This window comes from Arvicola amphibius, chromosome 3 (assembly GCF_903992535.2).
Source record: "Arvicola amphibius chromosome 3, mArvAmp1.2, whole genome shotgun sequence".
Classification (NCBI taxonomy): Eukaryota; Metazoa; Chordata; class Mammalia; order Rodentia; family Cricetidae; genus Arvicola; species Arvicola amphibius.
Genome location: NC_052049.1, coordinates 175755088 through 175782939, shown reverse-complemented (window position 1 = coordinate 175782939; position 27852 = coordinate 175755088). Strand labels below are relative to the sequence as shown.

The following is a 27852-nucleotide window of genomic DNA, read 5'->3' as shown; positions in this document are numbered from 1 at the left end:
TCAAAGGTACTGTGGTGTGTACTGGGCCTCGGTAGTCATGGCTTTCCTACTCGCGCCTTTGATGCTTAAAGTTTTAGTTCCTACACCAGGCATTTGGATGGTACCTGGATTCCTAGGACTTGGGAGGCTGAGTCAAAAAAGGATTGTTACAGGTTTGAGGCAGCCTGGGTTACATAATTAGTTCCAGTTCATTCTGGACTATAGAGTAAGGCCCTGTTTCAAAACATAAGTAGGCTAAGCTCCTAAACATTTACGTTCGGACTCAGATCCTCTGCACCTTGATTCCATTTAGTGGAGATGTCCTGCCTGATCCAGAAGTGGACAGAAATATCTCTCAGAGCTGGCGAGATGGCTCAGCAGGTAACAGTTTTTGCCATGCTATTTGAATGACCTGAGTTCAATCCCTGAAGCCCACGGTGGAAGGATACATACACAATAAAAGTTAATAAAATAAAATTTAAATAAAAAGAAATATCTCTGAGTTAATAAACCTTTTATATCTTTTTTTTTTTTTTTTTTTTTTTTTTTTTTAAAGACAGACAGGGTTTTACTTTGTAGCTTTGCTTGGCTTTGAAGTTTGTGTGTAGACCAGAATGTCCTGGAACTCACAGAGATTTGCCTGCTTCTGCCCCCTGAGTGCCGGAATTAAATTCAGGAGCCACTGTGCCCAGCTATCTTTCAGGTTTTGCTGTCATGTTTTTCTGTTGTAGTTAACTCTGTCGTGATAGTAGGAAAGCAGTTACTGCTATTACGTAAGCAAATGAGCGTAGCTCTGCCCCGCTAGCTTCCTTATAGGGTTGGAACGGCTCTTCTCTTAGTAAGAGCATTTGCCTAGCTTGAGATCAACCCCCAGCACTGGTTCTCCCTGTGCTCAATAGGATCAGTAGTTCAAGGTCATCTTTGGCTAATAGCAAGTTCAAGGTGAGGCTGGAGTAAATGAGATCGTGCTTCAAACACCAGCAACAAGAGCTTACAGTAACAGCATTGGACTGGATTTGTTCTGCACTCCATGGTTTGAACCCCTGGGAGAAGATGATAGATAGAGATGTCTCCTGAAAGCTGATTGAAAGAGGCTTCAATCACATTGATCTGCCTGCCTCTGCCTCCCCAGTGCTGGGATGAAAGGCATGCACCCCCACTTCCACCCAGCATGAGCTTTTGGTTTTAGATTTTATTTATTATTATAGTGTATAATGGGTGTATGTAACATGTGTCTGGGTAGACACATTCCAGGGTGTGTGTGTGGAGGTCAGAGGACAACTTTGTTGAGTCAGTTTTCTCCTTCCACCACTCGGTGGGTTGTGGAGAATTAAGCCTTTGGCCTCACGCAGGCTAGTCAGTCACTATGTCACTGATTCATAGCCCCAGCTCTTTTTAGTTTTAGAAACAGGGACCTATTCTGTATCCTTGGCTGGCCTTGAACTCCCATAATCATCCTGCTTTGGCCTATAAAGTGCTGGGATTATAGGCATAAGCCACAATGCTTACATTGATTGTTTTAATGATTTATTTTTATTTTGTGTGTATTGGTGTTTTGCCTGCAATGATGTATGTCTGTGTGAGGGTTCGGGTCCCTTAGACCTGGAGTTATAGACAGTTGTGAGCCACCATGTGCATGCTGGGAATTGAACCCAGGGATTCCGAAAGAGCAGCTAGTGCTCTTAACCACTGATCCATCTCTCCAGCTCCCTTGATTTTTTTTTAACATAAAATTTCAAGCATCTGTTCAAAATATGTTTTCTAAAACTGGAGAAAATGAGCAAGGTGTGGTGGCACATGCCTTTGGGAGGGAGAGAAGTGGGTCTCTGTTTGAAGCCAGTGAGTTCCAGGACATCCAGGGCTGTTACACAGAGAAAAGAGAACTCTGTCTTAGGAGACGCAGAGAGCAGAGAGCAGAGAGAGAGAGAGAGAGAGAGAGAGAGAGAGAGAGAGAGAGAGAGAGAGAGAGAGAGAGAGAGAGAGAGAGAGAGAGACTTGTTTCCTTCAACTGTGAGTCAGCCACTGTTGTGCCCACCCTGGCTTGCTAAACCTCTCTATTCTTTTGAAGACATTCGGGCTATTTACAGTCTTCGAGAACCATTTTTTAAGCTGGTTAGTAATGAGTCACACCGCAAAATGCAAAGCTCTGGGGAAATCATGTTCCGCCCTATATATAGATCTGGGTAGGGGTGCTTAATACATACAGGTGTCTCCTGTGACGACCGCCTCAGATTTTTATTTATCCTTACATGCATTTTGTGTGAATGGGTGTTTTGCTTACATGTGTCTCTGTATACCATGTGCATTCCTGGTATCAGCAAGAGCCAGAAAAGGATGTCAGATCCCCTGGAAATGGAGTTACACTGTTCTTTTTCTTTTTTTTTTTTTATATTTTATTTTATTGGTTTTTCTAGACAGGGTTTTTCTGTAGCCTTGGAGCCTGTCCTGGAACTCACTTTGTAGACCAGGTTGGCCTCGAGCTCTCATAGATTCTCCTGCCTCTGCTGGGATTAAAGGTGTGCCCACCACCACCCGTCACAGTTATAATTCTTGTCCTTTGGAAGGGCATCTAGGGCTCTTAACTGATGAGCCATTTCTTTAGCCCTTACGTCAGATTTTATTTTATTTTTTTGGCTCAATATTAAGTTCTGGCTTCATATTTTCTATTTTCTGTTGCCATTGATGACCTTGAACTTCCAGTCCTCCTGACTTCTTCCCAGTGATGGGATTTACAGGCATGTTCCACTATACATTCCTGATGGTCAAACCTGGTGACCATAATTATAGAGGTTGGGCAAGCAGTACCAACCGAACACCATCCCAGACCTGTTTTTGTAGGTTTTTGTTTTCACTTTTTTAGTTCCATTGTATAAACTAAGTTAGCCTGGAACCTCCTATGGAGACCAGGCTAACCCCAAACATGGTGTAGTCCTCTTTCTGCCTCCTGAGTGATGGGACTGTTGTCATGGGCCGCCACTCTTGGCCAGTAATATGTTTTTTAGTTTTTCTTTTTTCTTTTGTAAAGACAGAGTTTCTTCATAGCTTTGGCTGTCCTGTAACCACCTCTATAGACCAAGCAGTCTGAAATTCAGCCTTGAACTCACAGAAATCCACCTGCCTCTGCCTTCCGGGTGCTGGGATTAAAGGCATGCACCACCACCGCCCAGCTCAGAAGTAATGTTTTAATAAACTCTCCAGGGGATTATTCAAGTCATGGGTAGAATTAAAAAACAAATTTCTTCTTCCCAGTCTACCCAACCTAAATTGCCAACCCCTGACCGGAAACTTTTTTCCACGGTGCTCAGACTCTGAGGCCCTTGCTCATAGCCACTCACTTCATATTTGCTCCACACAGCCTTAAGAGACAGAAGAGGAGTCAAATCCAGACACAGTAGTTTGGAAGTGGGATTCCACTGTCTTCACGCAAGCGAGGAAGAACTTAACTCTTAACTGAGGAACTAGCTCAGTTCTTGGCATTATACCCCAAAGTAGGTGCTGTCTCCTTCAACTCCAGTTCAGGGGGTTAGGTCAGTTTATGTTCAAGAGGTCTTTCCTACTAGAGAGTCTCACCAGATTTACCCATAGGAAATGGGTACCACACTCTCACCTACATCCAAGTCCATTAGAAGGCAGCCTATAAGGAATTTGCCATGTGTAGGACCTGAAGGGCACTTGGGTAATTTCCTGGAATGGACCTTGAGCAAATGCACAGTGCTAAAATCATACAATCCCTTTTCCTGCTTGAGCTCCAGATGCCCAGTCTGTGGTTTGAATTTCCTGGTGAGGGCGCCTGGGCTGTTTTGCAGGCAGGCATCCTAGCTCTCTTGCTCCCAGCCTAGCACCGAGTCCCCCTGACCAGCAGAGGGCGCTCGGCACTCCTTTTGGCCGCTGAGCCCTGGGTTGTGCTGTCGCAGGCTGGGGCCGCGGGGATCGGCGGGATCGCTATGGCGTCTGCCAGGCGGCTCGTGGCGCTGGCTGCCAGCGTCTCTCCGCGCCTACGGCCGCCGGATCCCCGCACTGCCGGGCGACAAGGACTCTCACGTAGCTTCTCATCAAGCTTCGTCCGCCCCGATGGCACTCAGGAGGCTTCCGAGGTCGAATCAGAGGTGGCTCCTGGCGAGCCTGGGGAGGGCGACGGAAGCATGGTAAACGGTGAGGGTTGTGTAGCGGATACTGGGCTGCGACGTCCTTGACTAGGGAAGGCAAGTGAGGGGTGCGGGACTGAGGCCGGCCTGGCAGGAGGACTCTAGTCACGAAAGTGGTTTAAACCTCTTAATCAGTGGATCTCTACCTGCTGTTAGAAAGCCTTGTGTGGCTTAGGTTCACCTAGACCCCAGCACGTCTGCACGTGGGTGGGTGGGGGAAAATCACAAGAATATCCTACTTTCTGTCAGGTTGGGTCGTATTGAGGGTTAGCTCTGTCATCACAGTCGGACTTAGTCCCAAACACACCTGGGATTTTAGAATCTCAAATAGAGGTGGGGTGTCTTCTTTGGTTCCTGACTGGGGCAGAGAATGGAATTGGTGAGAACATCCATGGCCATTAAGATAGGTAAAATAAGCTGTTCGGCTTTCCCCATCTGAAGAACTGGGCAGTTGGCGTCTGTCATATCTGTGGGTCTAGTGGGTTACTTGAAGTAGGGATACAAGATGGGATCAACTCTCCTTGAGTCTAAACTGCTTGATTCTTACTGATTTATAACAGCACGTAGGCGAGTGTGTCAGGTAGGACACTCCTGTTGTGCTAGTTGACGCAGGTGTCTGCCCAGCTAAGTATCCCAAACTAGATAAAAGCTTCCGCCAGACACTTTGGAGGACTGCCTTCCAGATACAACACTGGTGAGATGGTTCAGCTGGTAAAAGTGCTTGCTGTACAAGTCTGGTGGACAGACCCAAGTTCCAGCCCCTGAGCCCAGCAGAGGGAGAGAACAGGCTTGGAAGGGTTGTTCTCTGACCTCCAAATAGGGGCCTCATATACACACAGTAATAATAAAATAATTTTTTTGAGACAGTCTCATGACATAGGATTCTCACCTGCCTCTGCCTCCCAACTGCTGGGGTGGCACACACCTTTAATCCCTGTATTCTGGAGGCAGGCCTCTGTGAGTTCAAGGACAGCTAGGGCTGTTACACAGAGAAACCCTGCCTTGAAAAACCAAAAATAAATAAATAAATAAATAAATAAATAAATAAATAAATAAAAAAAAAGTTTGCAACATCTGTCAGGCAATGAATGCATTTTTGAAAAGACAAAAGAAATACAGCTGCTGCCTGAACATTGCTGGCATTCTAGGTACCCACTGAGGAAAAATTTATCAACTGCTGTGTAAATACTTCCCAAATTATTACGATGAAGCCAGTGCACGATACTGAATGGAGCACCAGTAAGTTCTGTTATAGGGTGGTACAGGTGAATGCCAGACAGTGAAGGCCTTACATCTCCTGAAGATTGCTGCTGTATGTTGATGGGCCCTTTATTTTGTTTTGAGCTGCTCTAAATTGCCTCTATGTGGTTGACTAAGCCCTGTCTGGCAGGAGCTATTGCTGGAGGGGACATCTCAGCCATTTGTATTATTTCTGTTTTGAGGTTAATGCAGAGACTAAGTGAAGGGAAGGAGATAGCCCTTGTGTGTCTGATGCACCCTCTTCCCCCTGATGCAAGGGGATAGGAAAGGGTTTGCTCCTGCCTCTTCCTGGCTGTGAGACTGTGGGCTTTAGAGAGGCTTCTGCAGAGTGCTGCGGTACAGTTGAGAGTGGAGGCATGCTCTTTCAACTCTGGATCTCATCACTGACCTACATGAAAGGATCAGTATCAGCTCAGGACCCCCAAGACCAAGATCAGTACCAATACTTTGATAGCTGGAACCTTGGTGGTCAGCCTAAGGAGTGGCCAAATAAGTGTCTAGCTTTAGGAATATAAGCTAATGTTTTAGCAAGGCAGAGGAAATGGGAGAGAAGGGCAAAGCCTACCAGAATCATTTTGCCATGCTGAAGCTGTCCAGAGTCCCTTCAGGGCCTGTCCTTCTAATTGTGTGAACCGCTTTAGGGGTCTTGATCTCATGTACATGCATGGAAGATATGTGTTTTGTTTTGTTTTCAGACATCAAACTCATGGAGTTTATTGACCACTTTACCCTTTCTAAGGACTCCTAACTCTGTTGAATGCTTTGGGGTCCTGAGCCAACAACTTCAGCCTTGAGTGGCTTTGGTATACCCTACGGAGTTTCAAAAGAAAGATAATTGCAATTATTTTATTTTTATTTCCTAGCTTCTAGGGACCTATTGAAAGAGTTTCCACAGCCCAAAAACCTTCTTAACAGCGTCATTGGAAGGGCCCTTGGCATCTCCCATGCAAAGGACAAGCTGGTCTATGTGCACACAAACGGACCGAAGAAAAAGGTAACTCTGCTGGTGACTAAGGAACTCACTGAATTGATTCAAAGAAGACTGGCTGCTGTTTTCTCTCTCTTGACTGTTTTTGTCAAAGAGGCTAAGCTGGGTGTTCTGTTTTGTTTGCCTTTTGTTTTGTTTTATTTTCGAGACAGGGTTTCTTTGTGTTAGCCTTGGCTGTCCTGGAACTAGCTCCGTAGACCAGGCTGGCCTAGAGCTCATAGAGATCTGCTTGCCTCTGCCTCCTCAGTGCTGGGATTAAAGGCATTGCTTTTCATTGTTTCGTTTTGAGATAGGGTATTATGTAGCCTAGGTTGACTTGGATTGCTGGTCTTCCCGCTTCAGGTCCCAAATACTGAAGGTATTATACACACATTAAAAAAAAAAAAGTCTGGGATAGAGAGATGGCTCAGTGGTTAAGAGCATTGCCTGCTCTTCCAAAGGTCCTGAGTTCAATTCCTGGCAACCACATGGTGGCTCACAACCATCTCTAAAGAGGTCTGGTGCCCTCTTCTGGCCTTCAGACTTGCACACAGACAGAATATTGTTTACATAATAAATAAATAAATATTTTTTTAAAAAGTCTTATAGATGTATCCTACTGTGTCCAACCAGAATGGGCCTAAATGTTAACAGTCAATAGAGAATCTCATAGTACAATTATATTTGAAGAGTCACCAAAAGTCCATATGCTTTATTCAGGGAAAGCAAACACAGCAGGTGGGTAAGGAATGCTCATCTTGTCTAAGAGGTCACAGTAGTGCTCCCTGAGTTTGGTCCCTTGTCTAAAAAAGGAAGGCATGGTAGAGGGGATGATGAACATTCCTGCTCCAAGAGTGTTCTAAAGCCTGGATCCCACAGAAGGGCTCAGGCAAACCATTCTGAGGGAAAGTTTTGGTTGGTTGTTTTCTTTGAGACAGTGTTTCTCTGTGTAGCCCTGGCTGTCCAGGAACTCACTCTGTATGTAGACCAGGCTGGCCTTGAACTCAAAGAGGGGCACCAGGATCTGCCGCCTAGATGCTGGGATTAAAGGACTGTGCCACCACACCCAGCTTGTTTGCTTGCTTCCCTGAAACTGACTTTGTACCCTGATCCCCTTATCCCCATTTCTGCAGAGCGGTGGTTACAGGTGGGGCGACCACGCCTACTTCTTTATTTCCTTTCCCTTTCCTAGAAAGTCACCCTGCACATCAAGTGGCCCAAGAGCGTGGAGGTTGAAGGTTATGGCAGCAAGAAGATTGATGCTGAGCGACAGGCTGCAGCAGCAGCGTGCCAGCTATTCAAGGTGAGCGCCTCTACTGAAGGCCTGCTGGCCTGGGACTGCTAGTCCTTGCTCTCTCTCTGTCGTGGTTTTGTTTCCAAGGACATCTTGGTAGATGTTGATGCAGTGTTCAGTCATTCACCTTTCCTGAGCCCTTCCCACTTCCTAGTTTTATTTTTTTTGTGTGTATATGTGTATGTGTTTGTGAGTGTATGTGCCTGTGTGTAGCCCGGAGGTCCAGTTCGGGTGTCATTCCTCAGTCTTCTACTGCTTTTCTGTTTGTTCATATCATTGTTTGAGACAAGCAAGATCTTACTGCATAGCTTTGATGCCCTAGAACTACCTCTGTGGACCAAACTAACTTTGAACACAGAGTATGAGACTCAAAGTCTACGTTGTTGCTTGAGATTGTTTGGGATCTTTCTCTGTGCCCTGGGGCTCACTGATTAGGCTGGGCTGGTTGGCTGGCTAGCATGTCCCATGATCCAACTGTTTCTGCCTCCCCAGTCCTGGGATTAAAAGTGCACACCTTTACCACCTGGTGTTTGTACTTGACAGTTGAGGAATTCAGGTCTTCATTCTCCTGTGGCAAGCCCTTTTTTAATTGAGCTATCCAATTCCCCCAGCCCTTGACTCATAGAATTTAATTTTTTTTTCTGAGATGTGCCTTACTGTGGCCTGGAATTCATTATTGTAGACCAGATTGGCTGCCTGGCTGTTTCAGTGTCAGAATTAAAGGTGCGCACCACCACCATTTTTTGTTTGTTTGTTTTGTTTTGTCACAGGGTTTCTCTGTGTAGCTTTGGAGCCTGTCCTAGAACTGGTTTTGTAGACCAGGCTGGCCTTGAACTCACAGAGATTCGCCTGCCTCTGCCTCCCAAGCGCTGGGATTAGGTGTGTGGAGCTGCCATCACCTGACCTTTTTTTTCTTTCTTTCTTTTCTTTTTTTCTTTCTTGCTTTTTTTTTTTTTTTTAAGAGATTTAGTTTGCATGTGTTGCTTGCCTACATGTGTAACTGAAGGTGGAGGTCAGGACTTCATTCAGCTATGTTCGGCCAGCCGCTTCCAAATAACCACTCAGGCTTATTACTAAGTAGCTCTTACACCTTAAATTAACCCATTTCTGTTCATCTACATTCTGCCCTGCTCCTTTCCAATGTCCTTAGTTTCATTCTCGCTGAACCTTCTCAGCTTCTTTATTAAACCAGTCTCAGTGACATGTGTTCACTCAGTGCAAAGGAATAGTCCACATGCAATTCATGCGTGCCTGGTGCCCTTGAAGGTCAGAAAAGGGCTAAAGACACGTGACACCCTACTGTATTCTTTTGAGTCTTAGAGTTTTGTAGTTTGTGATCAGGCTGTGTGACTTCTCCAACTTCACATTTCTTAAGATTATTTTGGTGTTGGTGCTTTTATGGCTCCTTGTTATTTTAAAAATTTTATTGTTTTTGTGTTTGTTTTGACATTTACATTGAAGTTTTGATAGGGATTCTATTAGCTACATTTTCCTTCGATGCTTTACTATCTCCAGTGTATAAGGATTTCATCTCCTTAGGATAAACATCTGAACCAAGTACATTGTTCTTTTTGACACTCTTAAAAATGGCATTATATGCTAGGTGCGGTGGCACACACCTTTAATCCCAGCACTTAGGAGGCAGAGGCAGGTGGATCTCAATGAGTTTGAGGCCAGCCTGGTCTACAGAGCTAATTTCAGGAAGGCTCCAAAGCTACAGAGAAACCCAGTCTCGAAAAATCAAAAGGTTTGAGAGAGACAGATCAACAGTTAAGAGCACTGGCTACTCTTCTGGGGACTCGAGTTCAATTCCTAGTACCTACATGGAGAGTCACAAACATCTATAACTCCAGTTACAAGGGATATAATACTCTGTTCTGGTCTCAAGAGGCACTGCACAAACATGTTGCACAGACATACCCACGGGTAAAACACACACACACAAACACCAACAACCAAAAAAAAAAAAATTAATAAGGAAGAACTTAAAGAATTCAAGATGTAACCCAATGAAAGAGACCCTCACCCAACATGTGCATCACCACTGCCCAGCTCAGATCTCGGCGTTTTTAAGTCTTCTCTTCCTTTTCTCCTTCCCTTCTGTCAGTCTGTCTTTCCTTCTTTCTTTCTACTATTGTTTATTGAGATGGATTCACTGCAGAGGTAGGACTAGATCATGATGTCCTTCTCTTTGAGCTTCCATTCCTGAGATGACAAGAGTTCGCCCTCATGCCTAGATTGAAGTGTTGTTTGTATTCCCCTTGCTGGCCAGGGCTGAAGTGTGTAGCAACCAGAGCACAGGCTGACTAAGGTGTGTGGTGATGGTGTGCTCCTCACAGTTTTCTCTACCCAACAGGGCTGGGGTCTGCTGGGTCCACGGAATGAGCTGTTTGATGCAGCCAAATACCGAGTGCTAGCTGATCGTTTTGGGTCTCCAGCTGACAACTGGTGGCGTCCAGAACCCACCATGCCTCCAACTTCCTGGCGGCAGCTGAATCCTGAGAACATTCGGCCAGCAGGTCCTGGAGGACTATCCCGAGCCTTGGGCCGAGAGGAAGAGGAAGATGAGGAAGAAGAGCTTGAAGAGGGGACCATTGATGTGACGGAGTTTCTGTCCATGACCCAGCAAGACTCCCACAACCCACTCAGGGACTCAAGGTACCTCTGTGACAGAGGGATGCAGGGGACCCTGACCACGTCTTGGCATGAGATCAGTCTTCTCTGAGCCCCCACATATGGGAGGGCTCTGCCCGACACTTTGGTCTTCATGTCCTGTTGCTCATTGTGTCTCCCCTGTCTGGGAAAGGGGTAGGGTGGGATAGCACACTGGTAACTACTGTCTTGGGCTGTGGCTGGGCTCCTGCAGACAACACATGATCCTGCTTTCCAGCTCACACTCGGGTCCTGCCTTCTCAGCATTCACTCTGCTCACTTCTCCCTGAGGAAACCAGGGGACTGAGGGCTTCTGCAGTGTGACTGAAGAGGCAGTAGCTGCTGGCCCAGTCATTCATTCCATGCCTCCAGCCTATCTGTCACTGTGTCCAACCTTACCACACACCAGGACTTTGTCCTAACCTTACTGTCCCAGAGAAACTTAGCCAGGAAGACAGCAGACTTTTTCATCTAAACTATTTGTCCTCATAGAGGGGGTTCCTTCGAAATGACAGATGACGACAGTGCTGTTAGAGCTCTGACCCAGTTCCCACTTCCCAAGAACCTGCTGGCCAAAGTGATTCAGATTGCAACGTCCTCCTCCACAGCTAAGGTGACTTGGCTCTCCCAGAAGTGCACTTGCTTGTGCTGTCTTCCCTGGGCTCAGCAGAAAGGAAGCCTCTGGTATGGGGCAGGGCTCAGGGTGCCTTTCTCAGCGCCTACCTAGGCCAGCTAGAAGGACATGGGATCCCTGATGGGTGGAAAGCCAAAGCAGCAGAGACAGGAAAAGTGAGGATAGCCACACAGGGTGTAGGCTGGGGACTGCTGACGGGAAGACTGGATCCGTGAGCAAGTGATAGGTTAGGGTATGCAAGAAGAAGAGTGGGTGCCTGAATTGTGTCATAAATGCCATCAGTGATGCCGCAGCGAGGGCTCTTTTCACCCTGTCAGGACGTGCCAACAGTTCTAGCCCCAGTCTTTCTTGAAGGTGCTATTTAGATGTGGGTTAGGAAGACAGGTACCAGTATCGCATGAACCCCATCTTCTACTACAGAAATTGGGAAGCAAGCTCAGAACTAGGGCCACACAGGGCATAAAGCAGGGTGGACAAAGGGAAGTCAAAATATAGGACTCTGTCTGGTTGTGTCCAGTCTAGCATGACTGGTGCTGGAACGGTCATGATGAGCTCCATCTCTGGGTTCCTCAAGGTCATAGACCACCCAGCTATCCATTCATTCCCAGCCTTTGGTAACGTTCTCATTTACCTTCCATGTAGAACCTCATGCAGTTCCACACTGTGGGCACCAAGACCAAGCTGGCTACACTCACTCTGCTCTGGCCCTGTCCCATGACCTTTGTTGCCAAAGGGCGCCGCAAAGCCGAGGCTGAGAACAAGGCAGCAGCCTTGGCTTGCAAGAAACTGAAGGTAAGTCCCTTTGTCTAGGACAGATTAGCCTGCTTTTCTAGGAAGTGAAACACACACCAGGCCTTGGGCTGTTTGTACCCAGTAGGAAAGGCTCTGTTTTCATGACTACTTCCCCAGAGCCTCTGTGGGGGCTTTGCCTGTGAGCTCAGTCTTACTAGCACTGACCAGAACCTAGGTGAAGCCAGAGCACGCTACCCCAGGCAGAGCTGTGAACGTAGAACTTGGTGCCCAGAAAGATCCTGCAGACCTTGGTGGCCAAGTGAAAAATCTGATGTACATCTAGAATGAAAATTGAGGCAGTAAGTGGCATTAAAGTGATGGCAGAGTGGCCTCCGGCTGGCAGGTTGTGTGTCACCTCCACCCCGTTTTCTTTTAAATACATACCCACCGTGGTATACACATGGAGCCGGAGGAACACTTGCAGGAGTCATTTCTCTCCTTTTACTTGTGCATTCCAGGGATCACACTCAGCTCACCAGACTTGGTGGCAAGCACACCCTCCTCTTTGTTTTTTAAACTTGAGACAGAGGCTGACCTGATACTTGTTACACCACTGAGGATAACCGTGAGCTTCTAGACTTTCTGCATCCACTTCTTGGGTGCCTGTGCCACCATACAGTGCTGGAGACCAAACCCAGTTTCATGTATATTAGGCAACTGACCACCTACCCAGCTTAACTACATCCCCAGCCTGACCTCCAACCCCCGTCCTTTTGAGACAACCTCACTAAAGCTCAGTCTAGCCTAGTACTTTCTCTGTAGCTCAGGCTGACTTCCAACTCACAGTCTTGTCTCATCCCAAATGGTAGGATTATCAGTGGATGCCATTAAGCCTGGCAAGTTTTTTTTTCTTCTTTCTTCCCAGGATTGGGAATTGAATATAGGGTCCTCCTCATGTGTGCTGCAGCCTTAGAATTAGCATTCTGCCTGATTAACAGAGTATTGAGTTCATCTGAAGCATGGTGGAGGTTCCGTTTGCACAGTGTGAATGAGCCTGCTTTTCTGAGTGCTCTGCTATAGCTCTGTGGATTTGGTTTTGGGAGCCACATCTTAGATCCCTCTGATGGTGAGGGATCCACCTGTCTACTCGGAGAGTATGAAGAGTCTGTGAGTTGGTGATGCTGTATACAATATCCTAGTACTCAGGAGGCAAGGCAGAAAGAGTATCCTGAGATCAAGGCTACCCTGGGCTATGTAGCAAGGCTGTATTTAAACAAACAAACGAGCAAAGAAGCAAAAGAGAAAAAGTTGTGCATAGGTGGGGACTTTGAAGTGTGCATGTCCTCTGCTTCAGGCTCAGCAGGGCAGACCTGGGGTCGTCGCAGGATGTGGCGCAGTCTGCAGTTTCCTATGCACAAGTCCCACACTCTTGGCATGGGAGAGACTGTCTGGGAGGGGCTGCAGTGTTGAAGCTGACACGCAGACTGCCACGTGGTAGCATTGGTGCCTTTTATGAAGTGAGCACTGGTGCTGGAGGGGAAGATGTCCTGGAGAGAGCTAGTGACCTTTCCACATGGTAGACACACAGAGCTGAGAATGAGGGGCTCACAATGGCCTGAAGGTCATGCTTTATCTTGTGAGGTGATTGGAAGCACGTGGTGAAGCAAACAGTCTCCTTTCAGGGGACTAGCTTATCATTTTCGGGCATTTATAAGGATCTAGGTCGGACATTCCATGTAGTTCCCTGTATGTTGGGGTCACCAAAGGCACAGTTCGCAGCAGGACCTGCTAGCAGGATCTGGGTTGGGAAGCTATGGTAACGTAGCCCAGGGAAAGCTTGTGGAATAGGGTGTTGACAGTTGTGCCTTCCTGGTCTCAGGTGTGTTTTGGGAATTGGTAGCAATGGGATTGGTCTTCTAGGATATTGGAAGGCTCTGACTATACCAGAGGAGTCTGTTCTTGGGCCGCCATGCCTGGGCAAGGGGTAAGGTTCTACTCTGGTATCTCATTTAGTTTTTTTTTTTTTTTTTAAATGGTTTTTAAACTTACTATTGGAGTTATACTGTGTAGCCCAGATTAGCTTGGAATTTGGCCTCGTACCTCCACCTCCTGAGTGCTGGGATTATAAGAGCATAGACTGAGCCATATATATCCTCCTGCAGAGCCTGGGCCTGGTGGACAGGAATAATGAGCCGCTTACCCATGCCATGTACAACCTGGCCTCCTTGCGTGAGCTGGGTGAGACCCAGCGCCGGCCATGTACCATCCAGGTGCCCGAGCCCATCCTTCGCAAGATAGAGGCCTTCCTGAGTCATGTAAGAGTCCTGCCTTCCATCCCACTGTCTCCCTCTCCAGACTGAAGGCTGCTTCTGCCTACGACAGGCGTAGGAAATGTTTTTTCCCACTGAGCAGGGAGCCTTGGAGCCCCTGGCCCTAAGTCCCCTAGTCATGCCTCTGAGGGTGTCAGGGCAGTCACAGCCCAAGTTCTCCTCTGCTCTGTGGGTTGGGCCCTAACCATCTGACCCCGGTGAATCCTTTGGAGGGGCTGACTGCATGGAGGAGGAAGACAGGCATTTCTGTCATTTTGCTTGCTTCCTCGTCCTCTAGTACCCGGTGGACAGTTCATGGATTTCCCCAGAACTCCGGCTGCAGAGTGATGACATCTTGCCCTTAGGCAAGGACTCAGGGCCATTGAGTGACCCTATCACTGGCAAGCCATACGTACCCCTGTCAGAAGCGGAGGAGGTACGCTTGAGCCAGAGCCTGCTAGAGCTGTGGCGGAGGCGGGGGCCAATTTGGCAGGAGGCCCCCCAGCTACCTGTGGACCCTCATCGGGACACTATCCTCAGTGCCATCGAACAGCACCCAGTGGTGGTCATCTCTGGGGACACAGGCTGTGGAAAGACCACACGTATCCCTCAGCTGCTGTTGGAGCGCTATGTGACTGAGGGCCGAGGTGCCCGATGTAATGTGATCATCACACAACCTCGCCGTATCTCAGCTGTATCTGTGGCGCAGCGTGTCAGCCATGAACTGGGCCCCTCCTTGCGCCGGAACGTGGGCTTCCAGGTGCGCTTGGAAAGCAAGCCCCCAGCCCGAGGTGGAGCGCTGCTCTTCTGCACTGTGGGTATCCTGCTGCGGAAGCTGCAGAGCAACCCAAGCCTGGAGGGTGTGAGCCATGTCATTGTGGATGAGGTCCATGAGCGGGACGTGAACACAGACTTCCTGCTGATTCTGCTCAAGGGCCTGCAGCGGCTCAACCCAGCCCTGCGGCTGGTACTCATGAGTGCTACAGGAGATAATGAGCGCTTTTCCCGCTACTTTGGGGGCTGCCCTGTCATCAAGGTGCCTGGCTTCATGTATCCCGTCAAGGAACATTACCTGGAGGACATCCTGGCCAAGCTGGGCAAACACCAGTACCCACATCGGCATCGGCACCATGAGGTGAGGAGAACCCTAATACTCACCCCAGGGTCACTGGGCTTTCTTTTATGTTCCTTCCTCCCTCTCTTCATGATAGAGCATCTTACCTTCCCAAGCCTGTTTCCTTGATAAAAACTGGGGAGTAATCAGCCCTGTTTGTGTGGCAAATATGTGAGGACTGGAGCTTCATTCCAAGTAGCTCCCTTCCTCACTGTCCTTTGCTGTCTGTGTCTGGTCCCTATCGCACGGTTGTGACTGGCCTGTCTCCCCACCGCAGTCTGAAGATGAATGTGCCCTTGATCTGGACCTTGTGACTGACTTGGTTCTGCACATCGATGCCCGTGGAGAGCCAGGTGGGTGCTTCTCCCGCTTTTCAGCTATTTCCTTTCCCTACCAGCTGGATCAACCAGCTCATGGCTACAGGGCCTTTTACAGGTGGAATCCTGTGTTTTCTGCCCGGTTGGCAAGAAATCAAAGGAGTGCAGCAGCGACTGCAGGAGGCCCTGGGCATGCATGAGAGCAAGTACCTCATCTTACCAGGTGAGTCTAGGGAGGCCCAGTATGAGTCCTGCCTCTATGGTAGGGAGTGTACTCAGTCTGTACTCTAGTGGCCCGGGTTTCTGACTGTAACATTTTTCCCTGAGGGTGTAATTTATCAAATGGCTTCAGCTTTGTCAGGGCCAGGAATGGGTGGGGAATTAAATTTCTTGTCCTGCTCTCAGTCCGAGATTCTTTCTGCTAGAACAGTGCTTATAGACCTTTTGCATCTTGCTACCTACCAGTGCACTCCAATATCCCCATGATGGATCAGAAGGCCATATTCCAGCAGCCTCCACTTGGGGTGCGCAAGATCGTATTGGCTACCAACATTGCCGAAACCTCCATCACAGTTAACGACATTGTGCATGTCGTGGACAGCGGTCTGCACAAGGAGGAACGCTATGACCTGAAGACCAAGGTGGTGCCTCTCTCTTGGACCCAACCCACCCAGTGAGGGAGGACTTCTGAGGTTGCCCCTAATCCCGCTCTGCTGTAGACATTTTGTTGGAAGGCTCACTTAACGGGAAATGTCCCTGTTGAGGGGTGATGAGGGGACAGGTGAAGTGGGCGGACAAGGCCTGTAGCATGTGTAGGTTTCCTGCTTTCTCCCAGGTGTCCTGCCTGGAGACCGTGTGGGTGTCGAGAGCAAATGTGATTCAGCGCCGTGGCAGGGCTGGCCGCTGCCAGTCGGGTTTTGCCTACCACTTGTTCCCAAGGAGCCGGCTGGAGAAAATGGTTCCTTTCCAAGTGCCAGAGATCCTGCGCACACCTCTTGAGAACCTGGTGCTGCAAGCCAAAATCCACATGCCTGAGAAGACGGTGCGGCAGAGGCAGGGCTGGGGAAGGGATTGCTCCTGGACCAGGGCAAGTGGGACACAGGCTCATGGGGGTGTGGTTCTTGTTGCTATAGGCAGTGGAGTTCCTCTCCAAGGCTGTGGACAGTCCAAATATTAAGGCAGTGGATGAGGCTGTGATACTTCTCCAGGAGATTGGTAAATGGGGCTAGGAATGGTTGGGCTGTGGAGTGGTTCATGGGTAGAACTGACAACTGGGCTGTTGCAGGGGTTCTGGACCAGCGGGAGTACCTGACCACCTTGGGGCAGCGCCTGGCCCACATTTCTACCGACCCACGACTGGCCAAGGCTATAGTGTTGGCTGCCATCTTCCGTTGCCTGCACCCACTGCTGGTGGTTGTTTCCTGCCTTACCCGGGATCCCTTCAGCAGCAGTTTGCAGAACCGGGCAGAAGTGGACAAGGTTAGATCCAGTGCTTCCTATGGCAAAGCCCTCTTATCCGTACCCCACCCACTGTCCTGAACCAGGCTCTAGTTATTCTCCTGACCCCTGTACATTCTCTCCCAGGTGAAGGCACTGCTGAGCCACGACAGTGGCAGTGACCATTTGGCCTTCGTGCGTGCTGTGGCTGGCTGGGAGGAGGTGCTGCGCTGGCAGGACCGTACCTCCCGGGAAAACTACCTGGAAGAAAACCTTCTGTACGCCCCCAGCTTGCGCTTCATCCACGGTCAGCCCGGCCCCCAAGTGGGCCTTCCTGAGCACCTCCCACCCGCAGAGCTCCCGTCCCCAGCCTTGAGGCTGGGCCTCTGTTCACACTCTGCTTTGCCTCCCCAGGGCTCATCAAGCAGTTCTCAGAGAATATTTACGAGGCTTTCCTAGTGGGAAAGCCCTCTGACTGCACACTGCCCTCTGCTCAGTGCAATGAGTACAGCGAGGAAGAGGAGCTGGTGAAGGGTGTGCTGATGGCTGGCCTCTACCCCAACCTCATCCAGGTGCCTCCTCTAGGACAGGGAGCTGACCAGGCCCACCTCTCTCCACCCCAACCCCTTGCTCATATTTTCCTGTCCCTTCAGGTGAGGCAAGGTAAGGTGACTCGGCAGGGGAAGTTTAAGCCCAACAGTGTCACCTACAGGACCAAATCTGGGAACATCTTGCTGCACAAATCGACCATTAACAGGTGGGTGGCCCACAGGGTAGGAAGGGCCTCAGATGATGGCCAAAGGTGCAGCATCGCTTCATTCCGCAACACTTTGTTCCCTAGGGAGGCCACCCGGTTACGGAGCCGATGGCTGACGTATTTCATGGCTGTCAAGTCCAATGGTAGCGTCTTTGTTCGAGATTCCTCCCAGGTGCACCCACTAGCTGTGCTGCTCCTAACAGATGGGGATGTCCATATACGTGGTGGGTACCTCTCCCTTCCACCACTCAAAGGCTACCACTGGCTCATGGCCTCAGAGGCATGACCAACATAAGACTCTGTCTTTGCCCTTCTCCAGATGACGGGCGCCGGGCCACCATCTCACTGAGTGACAGTGACCTGCTGCGGCTAGAAGGTGATTCACGAACTGTGCGATTGCTAAGGGAGCTGAGGCGAGCCCTAGGCCGAATGGTGGAGCGGAGCCTCCGCAGTGAGCTAGCTGCACTTCCGCTTAGTGTGCAGCAGGAACACGGGCAGCTGCTTGCACTGTTGGCAGAGCTGCTGCGGGGACCTTGTGGCAGCTTTGATGTGCGCAAGACAGCTGATGACTGAGCCCCTCTTCAGCTGGGGCTATGTACAGAGTGCAAATGTTTATTTAAAATAAAGTTATATTTATCCCTTGTGAGTGCTGCTGTCCTCCCAAGGGCTGTTTTAAAGACACTGGGCTCTTGGCCCCAAATTAGGGGGGGAAGGCAGATACTGCTCGGATACAGAGCTGGCAGTGGCCCAAGTCCTAAGGGAGGAAGGGACTTGAAACTCCCACCTTTCAAGAGTGAGACACCACAGCTGTCAACACATTTCAACTGCTTGGCTGGTCTCAGCATTGACAAAGCTTCTCCTAATGATACCCACAGCACAGAGCACTTTTCTAGAAAGCTGTGATTTATGTGAGAGTCCTACAGGGAACCTTGGCCACACCCCATGTCTCACAGATGCGGGAAGGGCTGAAGGTACAAGGGGACTAACATGACAAGCAGCACAGACTGTGGTGGGATGTCAGGCAGCTTTATTATTTAAATCAGTACAACAGTTACAGACATGGAATGGCTAATAAGCCATGAGCAAACTAAGAGTACAGAAAGATCTCATCCCCAGTCGTTGTATACACGTCACATCCACAGTCCCACTGCCAGATCAGCCTTCTGAGGTTCTCTCTGACTAGTGGGACCAGTCCAGGGAGCTGGACCTCGTAATAGTCTACCTAGAGAGCTTGGGCCACCCTTCCTTTCTCTAATTTCAGCATCCTCAAAGCCCCAGGATCAAGAAGGGTAGCAAGTACCTTTATGCCCTCAGCTATCAGCACCCTGGCCCCCACTATTTCCTTCTTCCCAGTTCCATATTGCCCCTTGCTGGAAAAGAGGGGAAAAAAACAAAACAAAAAACACCAAAACCATACTGATCCTGAAGGCTCCATGCAGCTTTCTACAGAAAGCCATTCCCTGACTCAGGCCCCAGCAATTCATTGTGTGTGAGTATGGAGAGCCAGGGATTTGATGTCAAGATTTCTGAAAAGAAACTGCTGCCTCAAAAATGGAGAGGAACTTCAGGCCCAGGGATGACTTCCTTAGCAGAGACATAATACAGACTGTACCTGTTCAGGCTGTACCCAGAGCAGAGGTGGATGCCGTGTGGAGAGGAGGGCCAAGAGGGTCGGATCTGGGTCAGCCTCCTGAAAGGCAAATCTGCGCAGCAGAAAATGCCCCACGAGAGGAGTCCTTAAACACTCCCAGGCCATTTCACTACAAACTTAGGTTTGAATCCTTTATTAGAAACCATGCAAACTTTAATACAAAAAATACAAGTGCAATAAGAATCTTGTGTTGATAAAATTCCCAGGATTTTCTCAGCATTACAATCATCCCTCCCATGAACAGACCACGCGGGGACAGCTGCACCACCACGATAGGCCTGGCCTCTCCTGCTCCTCTCTCCAGTCACACCACAAGAGAAGTGGGATGGCCTCAGTCTCATGCATTTAAGTTTTAAAATCTCCACACCTGATTCCCCACTGTTCACATGCATTCTGGACATCTCAGGCTCCCCTGGATATGAGGGTTTGGGTGCCCTGGCCTGCAGGTGCAGATCAGGGATTTTGACCTTCATTTCTCCTTCTCCAGCCCTGGTTTTGTATCACACGTTGACCACTGGATCCCAGGGAATGCGACAGATGCCAAAACCAGCCTCTTGGTTAGAAGAAAAAAAGCAGCATACACACAATGCCAGCAAACCAGTCGCACTGTCCGCCCCAGCTGTCTGACTGCTCACTAGGCAGTAGCCCTGTTTCTCACTTTCTTCCTACAGGGCCCCACGCTGCCCAGATAGGCAGCCCCAATGCCCGACAGCCTCCTTAGTGGAGACTCTGAGCCTCTCCCCTGCTTCCCTCATCACCTACTGAGAACTCTCATTTAGACATGGCTTCAACCTGCAAACTACACCACCAGTTCATAGGTTATTGGGAGGGGAAAAATAATAAAGAAAAGTGAGCCAGCAGCTATTTAGGTATGATAAGCGGTAGAAACAAGGGGCAACCAACCCCTGACTAACTTGAGACGGGAATAAACAAGGGCCTGGTACCACCTACAGGGTGCTATTCCACCATGGGGTAAAAGAGAGGCAGTGGTTTAGGTTCCAGGGAACTGGATCAGTGCTGGTTACCTCCTGGAGCTCATCTATACTAGTCCCCCAGGTTGAGCCAGGGAAGAGAGGGAGGGTTTGTCAGATTCTTGGAATCCAGCACCCCACTCCTACATCCCACAGAGATTCCATTAGACTCCCATCCCCTCCCAATGTTCTCCACGGAGCAGTGGTGGGATATAGTAAAGTTGGAGCTGGGCCCAGAAGACGGCGAAAGCAGTGAAGGCAGGGGTGGGGGGCGGCTGCTGCTGCCTTGAGCAAGCTAGGCAGAGGGAAAGAGGCCTAAAGGGCTGCCCAGCACCCAAGAGCTTACAAGTCTAGTAGACAGCCCGGGAAAGGGAGCCCAGGGCCCGGGACCCCAAGCTTGGGCAGCCAGGGAAGTGGGGAGGCCGGGAGACAATGTCAGCCCCATGGTCGGTGCGGGCCCTGGCATTTGCCCGGAACGTCAGCCTGTAGGTCTCAATCTGCAGTGACACGTGAGGAGGGATGGGGGAGGGCAACAAGGGGAAGACAGGAAAGGGAACACAGGGGAGATGGAAGACGAGACCAGAATGTCATCATTAGATGCCTGGAAGATAAAAGGTCACTTTGTTAAACGTTAGGCCACACTCCAGTCATAAAATAAAGGAGTTTCAATTTTCAGCCAGTGACAGGGCCCCTGGCTGGCCCTTAGGCCAAGCCCAGCCACTTACTTGTCTCCTGGATCTGGCTGTCCAAGGTCTGGGGCTCCCTTTGGTCACCACCCCCTGACAGGGTGGTGTGGCCACTGAGGCCACTGGCTGAAGTAGGGGCGCCAGCATCAGGCGCAGCCTCAAGGACGTCGGGCTCCTCCCCAGCAGGGGGGCCCGGACACGGAGGAGCCTCACTGCCACCGCCCTCAGTCTACAATGAAACAGTGGGGGAGACAGTGAAGGGTCAGCTGGGGAGGGAATGGGATGGGTGACGATGGTGAGGTTTCATACACAGCCTTCCCAACCCAAACCCTTAGTAACGACTGGCTCTAACCAGGTGTCTTCCCAGACAGGAGCTGGTGGTGGGTTAATGTCACTCCTAGGAGTCTCGTTATGGAACTTTGTCAATCTCACCAAGGTTGATACCAAATAAAGCACAGCTAAGACAACACCACCAGTAACCCTGAAGAGCAGACAACAGTAGACTAAACCTGGCTGGGAAATAGGGGGGCCCCCCTGGCCAGACCAGAACCAGTGCTTAGAGCACCCTGGGCAACTAAACAGACTCCCTGCCTGCTCATCTGTGTGGTAAGGTCCCCTCATGGTGCAGCATCTTTTATGCTGGGCATCATTCTCGGCACATGGACACAGAGGAAGCAGGAAGAAGGTATCCAAAGAGGCATGAGCCAGGAACATTTATCTCAGGGCCTTATGGACCCAGGAGGAGAATATGCAGCATGGGTCAATCAGACCAGTGGGAGGTTAGTGTCCCAGAAAGACTGACAGTGGAGACAGACAAGGAACAGATGGGGGGGGGGGGGTTAAAGAGAAAAAATAAAGTAACATAAAACTCGGCACAAAAAAAGCCTGTGTGTGATCCTTCCCCACTCCCCCCCAAGACAGGGTTCTCTGTGTTGTCCTGGCTGTGCTGAACTCCCTCTGCAGACCAGACTGGCCTCGAACTCTGCTTCCCAAGTGCTGGGAATCAGGACGTGTGCCACTACCACCCGGCTGAGAAAAGCCTGTGTGTGAACCTTAGGGTACACTCACTTCCTGTTGTGACCATGAACCAGACCCCAAATCTGTAATGCCCCACTCAGACAAACTGAAGTCTGGTAGGTCAAATTCTAAAAGCAAAGTTTCCCAAAACGTTAGCTGAAGTGGATCCAGGGCTGGAACCAGTCGATGGGAGGAAAATGTAGCTGTAAAAAAGCCCAGCACCCATGTGCAGTAGAGGAAGCTGCACAGACCTTGGCTCCTGCCCCTGCTCAGTTTCCCTGAGTATCAGCAGCAGCTTCATGCTTGGGAGCCTAACGCTACTACCTGAGCAGGTCTCCCCACCAGCCCATGACACAGAATGAGGGATAGGTGGAATCTTGGCACACAAAAGGTCTCACAGTACTGTGGAAAGAGGTGGGAGGAAAGAGGAGAGGGAGGAAAGAGGAGAGGCCCAGCCAATGTCAGATATGAAGTTTGCCTTGGCTCTGATGCTCTTCCAGAGTCTGGGGTAGGGGAGGCCACAGCAGGACCCTTGTCTCTGGCAGCTACAATGACAGCCAGGGAACTATGTGCAGAGCACCAGCTTACCTTCTCAGCTGTTATCAGAAAATGGCTGGAATGTGACCGAAAAGAAAGGCCATAGCTCTCAGGAGCAGACACTGCCCCCAGCTGAGAGGTGGCTGGGGCTCTGCCTCCTCTGCCTCACTCTGGACTAATGATGGTGATGAAGACAGCAATGGTGTGACTAGACGTGACTTCTGAAGAAACTGAGGGGCGGTGACAGGCCTGCTAAGCCCCACTAGAACTGCTTGGTCCCCATACCACTCCAGCTATACACTGGTGACCCAGTCACTACCTTCACGGCACCTCCCGCAGGCAGGTGGCCCACGTTATCAAGGGATCCCACTTTGGCCTGGGCCTTCTCCTTGAAGTTCAACTTCTGACTTTCAATTTTGACATCTCCTCCACCTGAAATGACAAAGGAACTAGTCACTGAGGGTGGCAGAATACACCTGTAAGCAAAGCCAGGAACCTAGAAATCTGAGCCTGGTCATGGGCGGCTTTGTGTCGCTTCTAGAAACAAAGAAAATGACCAGACCAGCTCCAGGGTGATTCTGAGGACAAAAGAGACTGTGGCAATACCTTGCTTGGAGGAAGACTTCTCAAACCATTACTGCAGGCCCAGCCTGCTGCTGCCTTTTTGACTCTCCAGATCCCACAATCTCCTAAGTGCCCCATCAGTCTTGACTCTAGGGGATTGACAGTGGGGGAGGGGATATACTGACGGTTTGAGCCACTGAGTGAAAGAGGGAACAGTAAAATACAAATGGAAGGCTCGAAGTATGAGTTGAGAAAAGGCTAACAGGGTCCAGTGCTTTCCGGCTGGGAGCACACTGCCAGGCTAGGGCTTGGAAAGGGAGCACCAGGCAGAAATGACCCCTGATCCTGTTGTCCCTGTCCAGGTTCCCCATGTAGAGCTAGCCCTGGCAACACCAGGCCTTAACTCAAATGGTGCCATTAGGGCAAGAACTATCTCATAAATGAATTTTACAGATAAAAGGTGAGGGGGTAAACAATTAGTTAAAGACCACATTGTTTGGATTTCCACTAAAGAATGTTCTAAATTGGATCTCACAATTGCAATACTTGAAAGGATGAATAGGAGGACTGCTAAAAGTTCAAACTCACCACAACAAGAAAGCAAAATAAACTACACTGGAACCTGCTGAGGGAGGGATTTTCTGTGCCTTTGGATTAACTGGCCCGGGAGCTGACCACAGGAGACATCAGCTCTGGAGCCAGTGCATCAGAGCATGAGCCAAGGCAAAGGCTCAGGGCCATACAAGTCTCAGTGGCCACTGTCAGCAATGTTTCCAGAGGGAAATGCCACTGGTGCAGCTACCACATACTCAGGTTCAGATGGCATTTCAAAAGCTCCCTTTCTCCTGTCAAGGCTAGGCACCAAGGAGTCTCTGCTTGGGGCTCCATTTGTTACTGGATCTGTGATGAGTCTGAACCACCACTCCACTCCTTCAACACTAGCTCCCTGCATGCTAATCTGGGAGGCTGGCCCAGGCCAACAGCGCCAGGCACATAGCACATAAGATTGTCAGGGACAGGATGTAAATATCACCAAGGGAACAGCTGTGAAAATGGTCTTAACAAACTGTTTTCTCTTCCAACAGCCAGCTACTGTCTCTGGCAGGGTTGGAAAGCTGTGTTGTTTCTATCAGGTACCCTGGATGGAAGAAAGAAGTTTTTCTTCTTTGTCATGTGTATGTAGTGTGCATGCATGTATGTAAGTACAGGTGTGTGGGTTCACATGCTCATGGAAACCTGAGGTTAAATGTCAGGAGACTTCCCTGCAGGGTCTCTCAACTAAAGCCAAAATTCACGAATATGGCTTCTCTAGTTTGCAAGCTCACTCTGGGAAGACGGCCTGACCTTCCAAGCACTGGATGACAACTTAGTTGCTATGCCCAGCGGCTTTTCTGTGCATGGGGGGGGGGGGGAAGGGGTGTGTCACAAGCCAGGCCTTCCCGCAGCAAGCACCCCTCTCTCCAGAACTGGCTCAGAGATTTTTGTTTTCTTGTTGTTTCTTCAGGGGGTGGAAGTTGATTTTTGCCACCACTGCCAGGTTCTGGCTCAAAAGTTTTGATGTCATGAAATCTGTCACAGTCAGAAGACCACTAAGATGACCTCTGAAGGTTCACCTCCCCCGGGAGTCTCAGCACCACAGGCAGGACACTCACCAGGCTTGTGCTTGATGTTTGCTTTGGACCCACACTTGGAGGAGACCTTGGAGATGTCCACTTTCTTGTTTTGAATTTGAACCTAAGCAGAAGAACAGAAAGCAAATATCCTCAGAGAGAAGACACAGATCATGGATGCGTCCAGCCCATCTTCATGAACTCCCTTGGTTACCTCCATCAGGTCTGCTCAAGCCAAGGCCACCTCCTAAAGTCTACTGTGCCCTGCTCTTAGCCCTGACCGCACCCCCAGCGCCTAGTCTTCCTTTACAGCCTCCAGAGCTGCTCCTCTGGACAGGTCACAAACACCAACAAGGTGCTCCTAAAATGCCCTTGCCTGTCAACTCTTTGTCCATAGAAACTTAAGACTAACACTGAATTTCCTTCCTGCACTTTTCAATGCATGTTCCCCCAAACAACTGCAAAGCCATGCATGTATGTGGCTCTGGACTCCTATGGGCTCCATGATACAATCAGTCTCCCAGGAAAACAAAAATACACAGAAGGGCCACACAGTGATTTGTACTCTGCCGCATATACATCTAACACATAGCTACTGCTCAGCACTTAGGTTATTTTCTATCGCCGCAAAAGAATTATCTTTAAAATGTCGAATAAAGTTAGCATTAATGGCAAAACACTTATGACAAAAGATGTATTTTTATTCTTGTGTTCGATTATTTTGCCTGCATGTTATATCTGTGCACCACTTGCATATCTGAGGCCCACAAGGCCAGAAGGAGGAGTCAGTCAGATACACAGACACACAGATACACACACACCGTTGTGAACTGTCATGTGGGTACAGAGAATCTAATAACCACTGAACCGTCTCTCCAATCCCACCTGGAACATTTTACACAAACAATTAAGTAATGCTGTAAGACAGCAGCATCCTCAGCTAGTAACATATATTTTGTTTTGTTTTGAGACAAATTTACCTTTGCCTCAGCCTCCAGAGTAGTGGGATTACAGTACCATACATAGGGGCTGTGGTTACTTTTCAGATTGTAAATGTGGTTCCTAGCCATGGGAGGTACAACTGGATCAGGAATACTTGTGCTTTTTCCGGCAGTCAGGGTGCTGCAGGCACATTCCTGGGCTCCCCTAGAGTCTGTGCCCAGTAGGCTGCTTTGACCATACACAACTTGCTTTCTTGCTTCTTTCAGGCTTCCCATAGGCTTTCATTTACAAAATAATCAACATAATGAACTCCCTGACAAGACAAAGGAATACTAAATGAAACACAGGCTACAGACAGCAAAATTAACATTCCATAGAACAGAACTAGAGAGATAGCTCTGTGGGTAAAGGTACTTGCCATTCAATGTAAGAAATGGAATTCAAATCTTCAGCTATCACATAAAACTTAAGATTCATAGCATCAGCATCTGGAATCCCACAAGTCACACAGAGGGAAGAGAGAATCCCCAGAATTTCCCCAGTCTGTCTGGAGTAGGCTGTTGACAAAGGTTTCTATCCTACCGGGTCCTGCAGCTGTTCATTCCAAAGAAACACACAGAGGTCTATGTTAATTATAAACTGGATGGCCTATTAGCTCAGGCTTCTTATTAAAACTCTTACATCCTACATTAACCCATAATTCTTGTCTGTGTCAGCCACGTGGCTTGGTACCTTTTATCAGGGAAGCATTCTCATCTTACTTCCTCTGTGCCTGGGTGATGACTGAAGACTCAGCCTTTCCTCTTCCAAGAATTCTCCTGTTCTTGTTGCCCCATTTATACTTCCTGCCTGACTACTGGCCAATCAGCATTTATTAAAACAGTACAAGAGATAATCCATTGTCCCACAGCAGTAGGCAGCAGATAAACAAAAGACTTTCCCTCAAACATGGTGGAAGAGACTCATCAAGGCTGCCTCTCACCTCACCTATGCGCTGTGTTCTTCAATCCCATGCCCACCTGCCACACTCCCCAAAAGATGCTAGATCAAAACAGCAATTTATTCTCCAGCACAGAGAGACAGACAGACACACACATACACACACACACCAGAAAGTAGCTTAAAACAAGAGAATTACTTGTGGAGTGCAGAAGATTCTTAAAATGGAAGGAAAAGAAGTCAAACAGTGGTGACACGCGTCTTTAACTTTAATCCCAGCACTTGGGAGTTTTGGTTTATTGATTTTATTCATTTATTATGTGAGACACAGTCTTTCTATGTAGTGCTGGCTGTCATGGAACTCGATATGTAGACCAGGCCTTGAACTCAAGTGCTGGGATTAAAGGAGTGTGTCGCCTCATTAGACTCCTATCTATTCCTTAAAGAATATGTTGGTACAAAACCAATCAGAGACAGACACTCTACCCTGCTGTACTCTGAGTTTTAACAGGCCATGGCTGGTGTGACATCCCCCCACTCCAATACACACTGTTAAAATGAACTGCCCACAGGTCTGAGCACTTACTCTCCCCCTTAAAAGGGTGAAAGAGAACCCCAACTGCCATAAAAATCTTCAGTTAGGACTAGATACAGAAGCAGTTGAAACATAGGACAGATGAACGCACGACTTCCTTTCCTTTCCAATGTTCTCTGGATATGCAGTTTTGGAACATCTGGGGAGTACTATGCCTGCGATTCTAGTAGTAGGAGGTAGATACAGCAGAATGCTAAGTCTGTGACCCTGTCTCCAAAAGAAAAAAAAAAGTAGATGAAATCCTAACTATTCATTGTTCTGTGTCGTGTCTGCATCACAGTCTATACACTGCATAGTCTGCTGAGACCTTCCAGTGTCACCTAGTTTTGGTTGGGTAGGGTAAATGTACTTTTTAGGAGGCTATCATGCGGGGGATGGAACATATGACCCCATGACTGCGCGAACACTTTAACAGATAAATATCTTTCACAGTTTTATCTCACTGCAGCCGACCTCACCCCATACCGCTAGTAAACTGCCAACCATCAACTGGCCTGGTACACTCTAACCTACTGCAAAGCATGCTGAGCATGCCATAAAAAAAACCACTGAGCCAGGCGGTGGTGGCACACACCTTTAATCCCAGCACTCAAGAAGCAGAGGCAAATGGATCTCTGTGAGTTTGAGGTCAGCCTGGTCTATAGAGTGAGTTCAAAGACAGCCAGGGCTACAGAGTGAAACCCTGTCTTGAAAACAAAACAAAAGAACCACAGTGAGTTTTAATTAGGAGGAAGGATAAGCAG

At 49.0% G+C, this 27852-nt stretch overlaps 2 protein-coding genes across 7 annotated transcripts in view; one reads left to right on the top strand and one right to left on the bottom strand.

Annotated features, from left to right (window-relative positions):
- Positions 1 to 18243, top strand: part of Dhx30 (DExH-box helicase 30) — a 28377-nt gene extending 10134 nt beyond the window's left edge. For 2 of the 4 annotated variants that reach the window (XM_038323425.1, XM_038323426.1), the window contains exons 5-22: positions 6248 to 6378; positions 7544 to 7654; positions 10002 to 10303; positions 10790 to 10910; positions 11574 to 11723; positions 13826 to 13978; positions 14271 to 15107; positions 15364 to 15439; positions 15522 to 15626; positions 15869 to 16044; positions 16239 to 16445; positions 16537 to 16618; positions 16689 to 16882; positions 16988 to 17147; positions 17255 to 17412; positions 17494 to 17597; positions 17682 to 17821; positions 17917 to 18243. In XM_038323425.1, coding sequence (XP_038179353.1) covers positions 6248 to 6378; positions 7544 to 7654; positions 10002 to 10303; positions 10790 to 10910; positions 11574 to 11723; positions 13826 to 13978; positions 14271 to 15107; positions 15364 to 15439; positions 15522 to 15626; positions 15869 to 16044; positions 16239 to 16445; positions 16537 to 16618; positions 16689 to 16882; positions 16988 to 17147; positions 17255 to 17412; positions 17494 to 17597; positions 17682 to 17821; positions 17917 to 18170 — 3461 coding nt within the window. In that variant the 3' untranslated portion in view covers positions 18171 to 18243. Of the gene's footprint in view, positions 1 to 292; positions 361 to 3908; positions 4132 to 6247; positions 6379 to 7543; positions 7655 to 10001; positions 10304 to 10789; positions 10911 to 11573; positions 11724 to 13825; positions 13979 to 14270; positions 15108 to 15363; positions 15440 to 15521; positions 15627 to 15868; positions 16045 to 16238; positions 16446 to 16536; positions 16619 to 16688; positions 16883 to 16987; positions 17148 to 17254; positions 17413 to 17493; positions 17598 to 17681; positions 17822 to 17916 lie in introns of those variants that run through there. The other 2 variants (XM_038323424.1, XM_038323423.1) reach the window with 2 other exon arrangements.
- A 364-nt stretch (positions 18244 to 18607) lies between these two features.
- Positions 18608 to 27852, bottom strand: part of Map4 (microtubule associated protein 4) — a 134907-nt gene continuing 125662 nt past the window's right edge. For 2 of the 3 annotated variants that reach the window (XM_038324459.1, XM_038324461.1), the window contains 4 exons: positions 24676 to 24757; positions 22779 to 22891; positions 20945 to 21134; positions 18608 to 20820 (listed from right to left, as the gene is read on the bottom strand). In XM_038324459.1, the coding sequence (XP_038180387.1) occupies positions 20813 to 20820; positions 20945 to 21134; positions 22779 to 22891; positions 24676 to 24757 (393 nt within the window). In that variant the 3' untranslated portion in view covers positions 18608 to 20812. The remainder of the gene's footprint in view (positions 20821 to 20944; positions 21135 to 22778; positions 22892 to 24675; positions 24758 to 27852) is intronic. The other variant, XM_038324460.1, reaches the window with a different exon arrangement.